The sequence below is a fragment of the Peromyscus leucopus genome, chromosome X (genome assembly GCF_004664715.2).
Source record: "Peromyscus leucopus breed LL Stock chromosome X, UCI_PerLeu_2.1, whole genome shotgun sequence".
NCBI lineage: Eukaryota > Metazoa > Chordata > Mammalia > Rodentia > Cricetidae > Peromyscus > Peromyscus leucopus.
The window spans coordinates 118606326-118618564 of record NC_051083.1 but is presented as its reverse complement, the minus strand read 5'-3'; the positions used below and the strand labels follow the sequence as shown (position 1 = coordinate 118618564).

General features: G+C 42.0%; 1 protein-coding gene across 1 annotated transcript; it reads left to right on the top strand.

The window, feature by feature from the left end:
• Positions 1–10134: 10134 nt before the first annotated feature.
• LOC119086658 (zinc finger protein 75D-like) lies at positions 10135–10954 on the top strand. Its single transcript, XM_037199177.1, has one exon. It carries the CDS (start codon positions 10141–10143, stop codon positions 10768–10770), a length of 630 nt encoding a protein of 209 aa, XP_037055072.1. The 5' UTR covers positions 10135–10140; the 3' UTR covers positions 10771–10954.
• Positions 10955–12239: the final 1285 nt, after the last annotated feature.

Below are 12239 nucleotides of genomic sequence, written 5' to 3'. Positions count from 1 at the left end.
ACATGTTTCATAGGTGCACATTTTCAGTAGTTTGAGGATATATTCCTAAGGGTAGAATTGTTGAGTAACAGAGTAACAATGTTTTGCATTTTGACCAACCACCAAACTGTTTTGCCAAAGTGGCACACCATTTTACAATCTCACCAAATCCTTGTTTTTAAGGCTCTGATTTTTGTACAAAAGCATTCAATCATTCTGTCAGACCAAACCAGGAAAAGTAAGCTATAGTTCAGAGCTGTTCTATTCCATTTACTATGCAAAGCCATTCTTGGCGTTTGCAACTCTCAGCCCTTTTGAGTATTCTTGCAGTGTTCACCTTTTCCTCCACCACTTTTTTTTTCTTCTTTTTTTCTGGTTTATTCCTATCTATTACAAATGTATAAAAAATCCTCCATCAACGCTGCTGATAGCAGCAGAACCTTGAGAAATATACCTTTGGTTTGCCTCAGAAAAGGAACACATATTGTACTGTAAAGTTTATAAAATTGGCGCAAAACATTGTGATAATGTTACAATACCAGTTTTAAGAGTTCAGTGACTAATGGGGAGCTGATGGGATACATGCAGAACTGTGAAAGCGATCTCACTTAGCCAGCTGTACACGTAGACTGTAAATCTACATTCAGATCATTTCTGATCTAAGACTATCATCTCAGTTTATCTGTTGAGGTCAACCAGGAAACCCTAGAATATACCTTGATTTTTGCAAAAAACAAAATAGGGGGAGGGGTTTTTTCAACATTTCAGTCCACGAGTAACAGTATCCTAACAGGCAAAGTATTCTCTCACTGTCAACATAGAATGAACTGCTGCTGGAGGTCAACTTGGACTTTAATTTGCATTAGCGATTACATGCATAGTAGTCCAAGTTGTTGACCTCATGACTTTAAAAAGTAACTCTAAAAAAGTAAAATGGCCCTTCTTGGAAGACTAAAGAAAGACATCCAGCCATAGTTGTAAAAAGTCTCATCAAAACAATATACCCTTTTATGAATTACGCCCCAATTAAAAAAAAAAAAGTAGCCCCAAATAAGAAGCAGCTCGGAAAAAGAAAATACAACTTAAGATATTTGAAAAAAACAAGGTGAATACAGGTTCAAAAATAATTAAGATACATTTTCTTAAGGCTACCTAGAATTAGGCTTTAAAGAATTCTACCATTTCAAGTTTACCACTAGTTACTAGATACCTATTTACAAACAAGATGTTCACCTTTTTTGTTCCTTTATCAAGAGAAAAATCTACCTTCAGATTATGAGGGTAGTGATGGGGAGGGACTAGAAAACAAGATTCAAACAATCCCATGTAAATATCACATTTTTCAAATGGAAGAACTCCAAACTGCACTAGAAGATCCAATCACTAAGACACTTTCCATTGAAATGATTTAAGTACAACTACATGGCACCAAGGTTTAGGCCTAATATAGGCCTGACAACCAAGTCCTTGTTTTCTGGAAGAAAGGCCTCAAAAGTCCCACTCAATTCCACATAACAATACTTCAAAGATCAATTAAGTTTTCCTTTCCTTAATATTTTTGTTTTTGACTTCTAATCTTAAAGACTAGATTAAAACTTAGCTCATTTCCCAGAAGGCATTGCTTCCCTTTGCTCTATGAAAGAGTCCACCAAGACCTCTTCCTCAAAACCATCTAGCCCCCAGCCTCCAGCCTGTGCTTTCTCAACATCCTGAAAAAGTAATGTAGTAAAATATGCTCATGAACATTAAAACTAGTTGTTAGAAAGACGTAACTAGCTTTATAATTTAAGTTTTAGAACATAAATACTTGCAGCTTAATCTGCACTGACAATGATTGTCGAAGCCTAGAATTCAACATTTACAAATTCTCATTCACACACACAAACCACACTATTATCACACAACTTATGTCTTGAGAGAATCTTCTGCTTTTTAAATCTTTGGCCTCCCAGTCAATCCCAAGTTCAACCAACTTTTCCGAGTTCTGGTAGTTACCTGGACCACTGAGGCATTGCCACAAGACTTCTTCTCTTTTGAAACATCCTTTTTCTCTAGATATTAGGATAGCTACGCCAGTTTGTTTCTTCTGTGGTGTATGTTGGTGTGGGATTATCTATTGCTTGATTTTTCATGGATGTGTTTAGCTTCTTTGGGTTGAATTTTCCCTTCTAGTGCTTTCTGTAGGGCTGGGTTTGTAGACAGGTATTGATTAAATCTGGTTTTATCCTGGAATATTTTGTTTATTCCGCCTATGGTGATTAAGAGTTTTGCTGGGTATAATAGTCTGGGTTGGCATCCGTGGTCTCTGAGTGTCTGCATGAGATTTGTCCATGATCTTCTCGCTTTCATAGTCTCTATTGAGTAGTCTGGTGTTATTCTGATGGGTTTACCTTTATATGTTACTTGGTCTTTTTCCTTTGCAGCTCTTAATATTTTTTCTTTGTTCTGTGTGTTTAGTGTTTTGATTATTATGTGGCGAGGGGACTTTTTTTTTGGATCCAGCCTATTCGGTGTTCTGCAAGCTTCTTGTATCTTCATAGGTATTTCTTTCTTTAGGTTAGGAAAGTTTTCTTCTATGATTTTGTTGAATATATTTTCTGTGCCTTTGAGTTGGTATTCTTCTCCTTCTTCTATCCCTATTATTCTTAGGTTTGGTCTTTTCATGGTGTCCCAAATTTCCTGGACGTTTTGTGTTACAACTTTTTTGTCTTTAGTATTTTCTTTGACTGACAAATCTATTTTCTCTATCATGTCTTCAGTGTCAGAGATTCTCTGTTCCATCTCTTGCAATCGGTTGGTTATGCTTGTTTCTATAGTTCCTGTTCGTTTTGTCAGGATTTCTATTTCCAGCATTCCCTCAGCATGTGTTTTCTTTATTGTCTCAAATTCATTTTTCAGATCTTGGAATGTTTCTTTCATCTGTTTAATTGCTTTTTCTTGGCTTGATTTGATTTCTTCCCATTTTTTGTTCGTTTTTTCTTCCATTTCTTTAAGGGAGTTTTTTATTTCCTCTTTAATGGAGTTTTTCATTTCCTCTTTAAGGGAAGTTCTTATTTCCTCTTTAAGAGAGTGTTTCATTTCCTCTTTAAGGAAAGTTTTTATTTCCTCTTTAAGGTAGTTTTTCATTTCCTCTTTAAGGAAAGTTTTTATTTCCTCATTGAGGGAATGTTTTATTTCTTCTTTAAGGGCCTCTATCATCTTCTTAAAGTCATTTTTAGGGTTGATCTCTTCTGTTTCTTCTGTCATGGTATGTTTAGGTCTTGCAGGTGTAGAATCACTAGGTTCTGATGTTGCCATATAGGTCTTTATGTTGTTGCCTGTATTTTTACACTGGCGTCTACTCATATTTTCCTCTGTGCGGTGCAGGTGGTGTCTGTGTCTGAGAGTGCCTCTCTTGTTCTAATTTTTAGTCTTGGTTTAGTAGTGGTTCTTGGTTAAATTGGTGCTATTGGGCTGTTTCTTCAGGGACAGCTGATTTCAGTCGGTGAATTATATACTTATGATTCTGGTGATCTGGTTTAGTGGCTGGGTAGCGCCTTCTTCTGTGTTCCCAGGTCACGTTTTGTTCATTTGTCAACTCCTCAGCTGATCTTGTTTCTTCAGACTTCAAATTGTAGGCATCTGAATCCTCTCCCAGATGGGTTTCAGCTGAGCAGGGTAGTCTCACCAGCACCTCCAAGTTGTTGGGTTTCACAGGATCAGCAGTTGGGCCCTGGGTTGTCCCCAGACGGAGTGCCCAGACTCGCCCTGGTTCTGACCCACGGAGATAGCCTCTTCCCCAGGTGTTGGGGCTAGGGGCGTCCCTGTTCCAAGCTGCGTCCAGCCCCTCTCCGTCCCCGGGCCTGTCCACCCCTGTGGCCCGCCGCCACAGGCCCACCTGGGTGCACTTGTCTCCGCCGCAGGGCCTGTATGTCCCTGTCAGCTGTCACTGGGTCTGTCTGCCTCTGCGGGCGGCCAACGGGCCTGTATGTCTCTGCCGGCTGCCACCGCGGGCCTACCTACCCCTGCCCGTCACTGCTGCAGGGCCCATCCACCTCTGCGAACTGCCACCAGGCGTGTATGTCTCTGCCGGTTGCCGCTGGGCCTGTATGTCCCTGTCGGCCGCTGCCACCGGGCCCTTCCACCTTCGCGAGTCGCCGCCGCGGACCCACCTGCGTCTGCCCGTTTCCGCCCAGTGGCCTGTCTACTTCTGTGGGCCGCCGCCGCCGGGCCTGAATGTCTCTGTCGGCCGCCGCCGGGCCCGTCCACCTCCGTCTGCTTATCTCTGCCGCAGGGCCTGTCCACCTCTGTGGGCCGCCGCTGGGCCTGAATGTCTCGGCCGGCTACCGCCGGGCCTAAATGTCCCTGTCGGCCGCTGCCGCCGGACCCATCTACCTCCGCGGGCCGCTGCCACAGGCCTACCTGCGTCTGCTTGTCTCAGCCATCTTGAATCTCTCTGTTTTGTTTGTTTTATGGGGTTTTTTGTTTTTAATTTTACCAGTCTTTATTTTTCTGCCTTTCCATCTTCCTTTCTGTGGTACTTTGAAAGAGAATGGTCCCCATAGGCTCATGTGTTTAAATATGTGGTCCCAGTTAGTGCAACTGTTTGAGAAGGTTTAGAAAGGTGTGGCTTATAGGAGTAGGTGCAGCCTTGTTGGAGGAGGTGAGGCACTCGGGGTGAGCTTTGAGGTTTCAAATGCCCATACTAGGTCTAGTCTCTCCCTCCCTGTCTCTTTCTGTCTCTGTTTCTCTCTGTCTGCATCAGTCTGTGTCTCTCTTTGTCGCTGTCTGTCTGTCACCCTCCATCTCTGTCTCCTTCCCTCCCTTGCTCCCTCCTTCCCCGTCCCTTCCTCTCTCTCTCCCTCAGGATGTTAAGATCTCAGCTACTGCTCCAGCACCATGCCTTTCTCCCCCCCCCCCACACCATGGTGAGAATGGACTAACCCTCTGAAACTGCAAGCAAGCCCTAGATTAACTGCTTGCTTTTGTAAGAGTCACTGCCACCATGGTGTCTCTTCACAACCATAGAAGAGTGACTAAGACACTTTGCCTCCCTTTGTACAATATTCAGTTCAAATACATGTAAATCTTTCTGGAAACCTGGAACTTTCAGCGGCTGCAACAGTTTCCACTTCTCTTTCCTTGAGCTCCTCGTCACTTCTCAACAATTCTTCCTGTTCATTTCTTTAGCAAGATGTAACTTTCCAGAATAGAATGCACTGAACTCTTTCTGTTGCTTCTTGGCTTTCTCTTCTTACTTTAACTGGGACACATTTTGTAGAAACTTCTGTATTCTTCTGAGTTTTATCCAAGCTTCAACTGTATCTTTCTGTTGTTTCTTCGTTCATTTTGCTTTTGATCATCTTCCAAGTTATTGCTAAAAATATATTGTATCTTTTCTTTAAAGTGTTTTGTGTAGTATTCTAATTGTACTGAAATGTGATTTTGATTGTATGTTAATAAATAAAGTTGCCCGGGGGTCAGAGCTATTAGAGCCATAGAAAGAGCATTGCGGTGGTGCACACGCCTTTAATCCCATAGATCTCTGTGTGTTCAGAGATACAGCCAGCATTGGAGACATATGCCTTTAAGACCTAGAGGTTGTACATACAGACAGTGACGAGGCAGTCACGTGTTTGGGTTTACAACCAATGAGAAGGCAGAATGACTTTGAACCTATGGACACACAAGGAAATAGCTCTTTTTTCAGGAAGCTGGGACCGCAGGAGGCACGGTGAGATTTTAGCTCTGAGCTCTGACCTCTCGACTTTCTCTTTTACATTGTTTCTGTGTTTCTTATTTAATAAGACGGTTGGTTACATCTACAGTGTTTTTTGTCTTTTTACTGCATTTTGGTTTTCCAATTCTGAATGGACTTTTTCCTTTCTTCTCTTGACAGAAACTGTAGGCAGCATTTATCATCCTCTGTTTTCCAGGGTGATACCCTAGAATTTCTCCCATGAATTCTGGCTTCCCTTGATAGTTTTTTCCTCTCACCTTCAAAATGTTATAATGGTCATAATAATCCCAGGCCCTGATGCTCCAACCATTGGCTAAAAAAATTCTTCAAAATTGACACTTCTTCCAGAAGAGTCCTGGGTGTGCCTTTGCTGGAGGTCTCTCTGTTCTAAAATATTTAGAACTCATGGGCCAATTTTTCTTGGTTTGGCACTTGCCTTACTTAAGATTTCTATTGCTATGGTAAACAGCATAACCAAATGGCACTTAGGGAGGAAAGGGTTTATTTCATCTTACATTTCAGTGAAGTCAGGACAGGAACTCAAGCAGGGCAGGAACCTGGAGGCAGGAACTGAAGCAGAGACCATGGAGGAGTGCTGCTCACTGGCTTGCTCAGCTTCCTATCTTATATACCTTACGTTCATGTGCCCAGGGGTGGCATTGCCCATAACGAGCTGGACCCTCCCACATAAACCACTAATCAAGAAAATTCCATAGAGATTTGCCTATTGGCAACCTGATGGAGGCATTTTCTCAATTGACTTTTCTCCTCCCAGATAACTCTAGCTTGTGTCAATTTGATAAAAACCCAACCAGGACAGTGTTCAAGTCTTTATTAGTTATTGTTGGTTTTTTTTTTTTTTTACCTTTAACAAGCTATTTATATATCAACCATTGTGCTTTTTTTAAAAAAAAAAGTTTTTTAAATTTATAATTACTTGTTTAGGTTTTCTGAGCTTTGCAATAAAATGCGGTGTAGGTGTCCATCATTTAACTGATGTTAAAGTTTCTGTACATTGCTGTGTATTTTATCCACTTCCTGTTAGAACTATGCGTCCCGTTTTCCTGCTGTTCATCAATTTGTTTTCTAGGATTCCATACTGTTTTTAGTTCTCAAGTCCTTTTTGTGTCTGAGAGATGCTCAGTTGATAAAGTGTTTGACACACCAGGGTGAGGACCTGAGTTTTATCCCCACACATAAAAAAGTCAGGTGTGAAGACATGAATTTGTATTAACAGCACCAGGGAGGTGGAGATGAGTGGATCTCCAGGGCTCACTGACCAGCCAACCTCACTTTCTTGGTGAGCTCCAGAATCAGCAAAGGATTCTGTCTTAAAATCCACAAGGTGGATGACCACGAAGGGTTACCTTTTATTCAGGGCGCGCGCACACTCACACACACACACACACACACACACACACACACACACACACACCCAAAGCAAAGTACTGCCTTTATTTTTTATGGTAATAACTTGATCTTTAAATATTTCCTGTTGTGCATATGAATTGGGCTGTTCTGAATTTCTGCTTCTGCTTTGAAGATGAAAAGAGAAGCTCTACCTGAATTACTAAACAGCCAGCGTTGTGACGTGGTCATAGTGCCGCTCTCGTTCTGTTTCTGGTGGTCTCACCAGATTCAGCCTCCCATACAGCTGCAGCAGTGGCCACTGCTCCCACCATGACTGTCCTAGAGGACATGCTTACTCACTAAACTCCCCTGCTGTGACTGTTAGGCCAGGAGCTTTGCTCCCTTGTCTCTGAAGACTGCTCCCTAGATAGGTGCGAGGGGCATGTGTACATTCTACAGTAAGTTTAGTTAGGCCTCTAAGACATTTGATTGAGATTTCACTAAAAATTTCATTAAACATATAAATTTCTTTGAAGAGTATTCATACCTTCAATGTGATGTCGCCTCTGATCCCTGAATGTGATGTATCTCTGTTGAGGTGTTCATTGATTTCTGTCATCAACTTTTAATCACTTTCAGTGTGCAGATACTCTTCATATTTTGTGAAATATGTGCCTCAGCTTTTCCCATTGCAACAACAGCAAGGATGCCAGTTTTAATTTTGATTTCCTCCTTACATCACTTTATAAATGAATGCATGGACTTTTATTTTTGGATCTTGTATCTTGTAATCAGAGTGAACTCCCTACAAGTACTTGAATTTTTAGATTTCTTGGGCAACCTCAGGGTTTTCCTTGTAAGCAACCATCCACAATGCCTTTTATTTTTTGTCTTGACTTATTGCGTTAACTTAAAACTTCCTGTATTTAGTATAGGAGTTTTGTTGCTTTTTTACAAAATTGATAAAATTTTCTACATTTATGAGTGTTTTTATTTTATCCTGAATGGATGTGTGATTTTGTCATATACTTTTTTGTGAATTAATAGGAGCATTTGAATTTCATTTCTTTTCATCATTTAAGACAGATTCTCACTGTGTGTCTCAGGCTGGGCTTGAACTCGTGATTCTCTTCTTTTCATCTCCAGAGTTCTGGTGTTCCGAGTATATGCAGTCATGGCACACTTATCTTTCTGTAGTGTCTTAGTTTTGCAGCACACAGAGACAGAGACAGAGACGGGAAGAGAGCCTGCCTGACTTGGATTTTGAAACCTCAGGGCCCACCTCCAGTGACACTTCTCCTCCAACAAGGCCACGCTTCCTAATTGTTCTTAAACAGTTTTGCTCGCTGGTGTCAAAGCAGTCTAATATATGAGCCTGTGGGGGAGATTCTCATTCAGACCACTGCAAGCCCCCTATTCCTTCCTTCCGGGATGGCAATTTGAGTCAGAGTTGTGCAGTGTGGCCCATTATGCTCACGAGTCTCCCTCTGAGTCTCTCCCTGGTGCTGAGATTACAGTCTTGTACAACAAAGCCTGTGTGGATTTTGTGCTTCTTGTTAGTCCTTCGGGTCTTGTAGTTTCTCTTGTCGGTCTTGGTAGTGACTTACTACTCCTGTTAGTGTGTTTTGGAAAGTAGCATTTTATTTGGTTATGATGTCCATTTTCATTGTTAGAATTTCATCTGCTCACACTGGTTAAGGCCCAATTTCCTCTTTGCAAGTTTCTAGAGGAGGGAACTTAAAGATTATTGCCTTCTGAACTTTCTTTTCTCGCGTAAGCACTTAAGGCTAGATGTATTCCTTGACCTCTTCCTTAACTGTACTCTATGTATTTTGATGGAGTTTAACTTCATTTTCATTCAGATCTAAGTATATTTCAGTTTCCTTTGAGGGTTTTCTGTAAACCACGCATTATTTGTGAGCATATTGCTTCTGTGTCTCTAAGTTTTACCATTTCTGGTTTTGCTCTCTAGTTTGATTACACCTTTGTCAGATTTGCCCTTCACCCACGTTTCATTTTTCTTAGTTCTTAGTCAGATAAGTGACTTTTCATTACATTCTGATAGTTTTATCTATTACAATAAGAGAGCTTCCGGTCCTATTTATGTATGCTATGTTAGCAGACACCCACCCTGCCAAAGTTTAACATGTAGGGTGTTAGTTATGCTTATGTGGCTTTCTTGCATGATTTTTGTTTTCAGGGGCTTTGTGGCATTAATTTTGTATCCTTTGGTTCCTCCAATACTGCTAGATCTACCATGGGTACTGGATGATTCTGTCTGAGGGCATGTGTTTCCCTAGGCCAGATATCTCACCGTGAAAGGGGAATCTCAACATAGGGAGGAAAAGGCTTCCTAAGCCAGGTCACTAGTTAGAGCCGAGTCTCTCCTGCTAGTTCTGCTTCTTCACTTTCAGGGCTCTTGTGGAAAGAAAATATCCTATGCCTGCAATGTTAACGATACTTCTTGTTCATTGGCCTTTATGCAACACCAGCTCTCTAGATGGAGCTGTTTATACATATTATCTCTCAGCTTCTTATGGACAGTTTCCATGCTGGGCTGGAATGCAAATCTGCTTATTGTGACAGATTCCAGGAGGGTCCTTTTCAGAGTTGTGTCTGGTTTTCATGATATCTGTCTTTAAACGGTTTCACACTCAGTCTGAGAAAGGAGTAAGTCTGTCTAGGCAGCCTTCTGCAGATAGTTTTGGGGTTGGAAAATACTGGGTTTGAGATTCGGCTTTCTTCTGGGTGTTTGGGTGTGTTATCACTTGCTGTCTTTTGTTTGTTTGTTTGTTTGTTATTTCTTTCTGAAATTCTTGAGTCCTAGACCTTTTTGCCATCTTTCCACTTTTTATAATTTCCTTTTGTAACTTCTGGCACCATTGAGTGGGCTTTTTGCTGTAGCTAGCAGAGTGGATCAAGGGACTATGGCTCTATACCATTTTTCCAGCCCGGGCCACAAACACTAGTTTATGTATTTCTTTAAAGTCATTGTTACTGACCATCCTCTCTAGTCCTTTACATTTTCTTTTCTATGAAACACCTGACTGATGCTTTTCTTTATATGAACAGGGTTAAAGCCTGGAGATGACATGGGAAATGATCAGCCTGTATCTGCCTCTACATCAGAAATAGAAGCAAGACCATCAAAAGTGTCAAAGGCCAAAAAGAAAGCTTCCCAGAAAAAAACCAACAGGAAAAGCCATGCAGATACACGCAGGGTGCAGGAACATGATCAGGCTCTTCCAGGGAGGAAAAGGACATTAGCTTCAGTTTGTAAACAACGGCAACAAAAACCTTTTAAATGTCAGGAGTGTGGGAAAGGCTTCAGAGTTCCTTCTGAGCTTGCTAGGCACCATAGAGTCCACACCAGAGAGAAGCCTTTTTCATGTCAGCAGTGTGACCGTAGCTTCAGGTGGAAGTCAGATCTCAAAATGCATATCCTGTCACACCAAGGAATAAAGCTATATAAGTGCTCCTGGTGCCAGAAAAGCTTTACTCAAAGCACCACCTTACATACACACCAAAGAATTCATACAGGAGAGAAACCCTTTAAGTGTCTGGAATGTGGGAAAGCTTTCACTCAGAAATCTCACCTCCGTAACCACCAGGTAGTCCACACTGCTGAGCAGCCCTATGCATGTAGCCTGTGTGAGAGAAAGTTTAACAGGAAGTCAAGCCTTCTCAGACACCAGAACATACATGGTCAGGTCAACAGCTAGAGCAGCCAGCCAGAGGGAAACGAGCACAGTGCTGTGACCGACTGGAGAAAAGATTAGGCGTTTCCCAATGAGCATGTGTTATGAACAGGAAACTTGGGAGAGCTATGTTTTGTAGCACAGAAAGGAATCTACATTGCTCCCCACTCCCAGCACTTAGTTTTCAGTGTTTGTACAAAATTGCCATTCCTCGATATGTTATGAATAAAGAATGAAAACTTGGTTGTCAACTTGTCTGCAGTTATGTTTTCTCTAACACTATCCTCAGGTGTCAGGTGCCGCGAACCCTGCACTCATTCTTCGAACTTCCTCAGAGGAGACATAAAGCGCCATTGCAGCCCCCGGGAAGTGAGTTCAGAGAGAATTACTATGTGAGGGACATCTTCAGCACCTCTGATTTTAGTCTCCATAGACAACCAAGCTCGAGAATCAGGGCCATTTACTCATGAACAGGAAGGGAGGGTTAGTGTTTTCCCTAGCCTAAGTGTTCCCAATGTCCTTGTTCTCCCGAGTTCTTACGACTGTTGTGTTCCTTTAAGAAGTTTGGGAGCAAGAGAAGACCTGAAAGCCAACACAAACCTAAGAACCTTATAAGCATTTGCACTCCTCTTGCAATTCTCTGTGTGCACAGTTCTCTGTGTGCACAGTTCTCTCTGTGTGCACAGTTTTCTCTGTGCACAGTTCTCTCTGTGCACAGTTCTCTGTGTGCACAGTTCTCTGTGCACAGTTCTCTCTGTCTGCACAGTTCTGTCTGTCTGTACAATTCTCTGTGCACACTTCTCTCTGTCTGCACAGTTCTCTCTGTGTGCACAGTTCTGTCTGTACAATTCTCTGTGTGCACACTTCTCTCTGTCTGCACAGTTCTCTCTGTCTGCACAGTTCTCTCTGTCTGCACAGTTCTCTGTCTGCACAGTTCTCTGTCTGCACAGTTCTCTCTGTGTGTGAACAGTTGTCTCTGCACAGTTTTCTCTGTGTCACAGTTCTCTCTGTGCACAGTTCTCTGGTGCACACTTCTGTGTGCACAGTTCTCTCTGTTGCACAGTTCTTTCTGTTTACATTCTCTGTGTGCACAGTTCTCTTGTGCGCAGTTCTTTCTGTCTGTACAATTCTCTGTCTGCACAGTTATCTCTGTCTGCACAGTACTCTCTGTCTGCACAATTCTCTTTGTATGCACTTATAGAATGAAATGATCAGAGAGTCACTACATGCCCACATCTAGTTATCTGTCTCAGTGCAAGTACAGGACAGTGGTAATACGACTTGATTATTTTGCCTTTCTTTATGCACACTGAAGGCTTTCACATGTGTGCATACGACTCCTGTCCCTAAAGGGAGCTCCACTTTTGTGATTTCTTAGCCCTAAATGAGTTTGACTACTTTCTCTGTAGAAATAGCAGAGCATTTAACTCACTGATAATGGCAAGTTGGGCCTTATGTAGCCCCTTCCACATGATACACATCTGACACTAGAA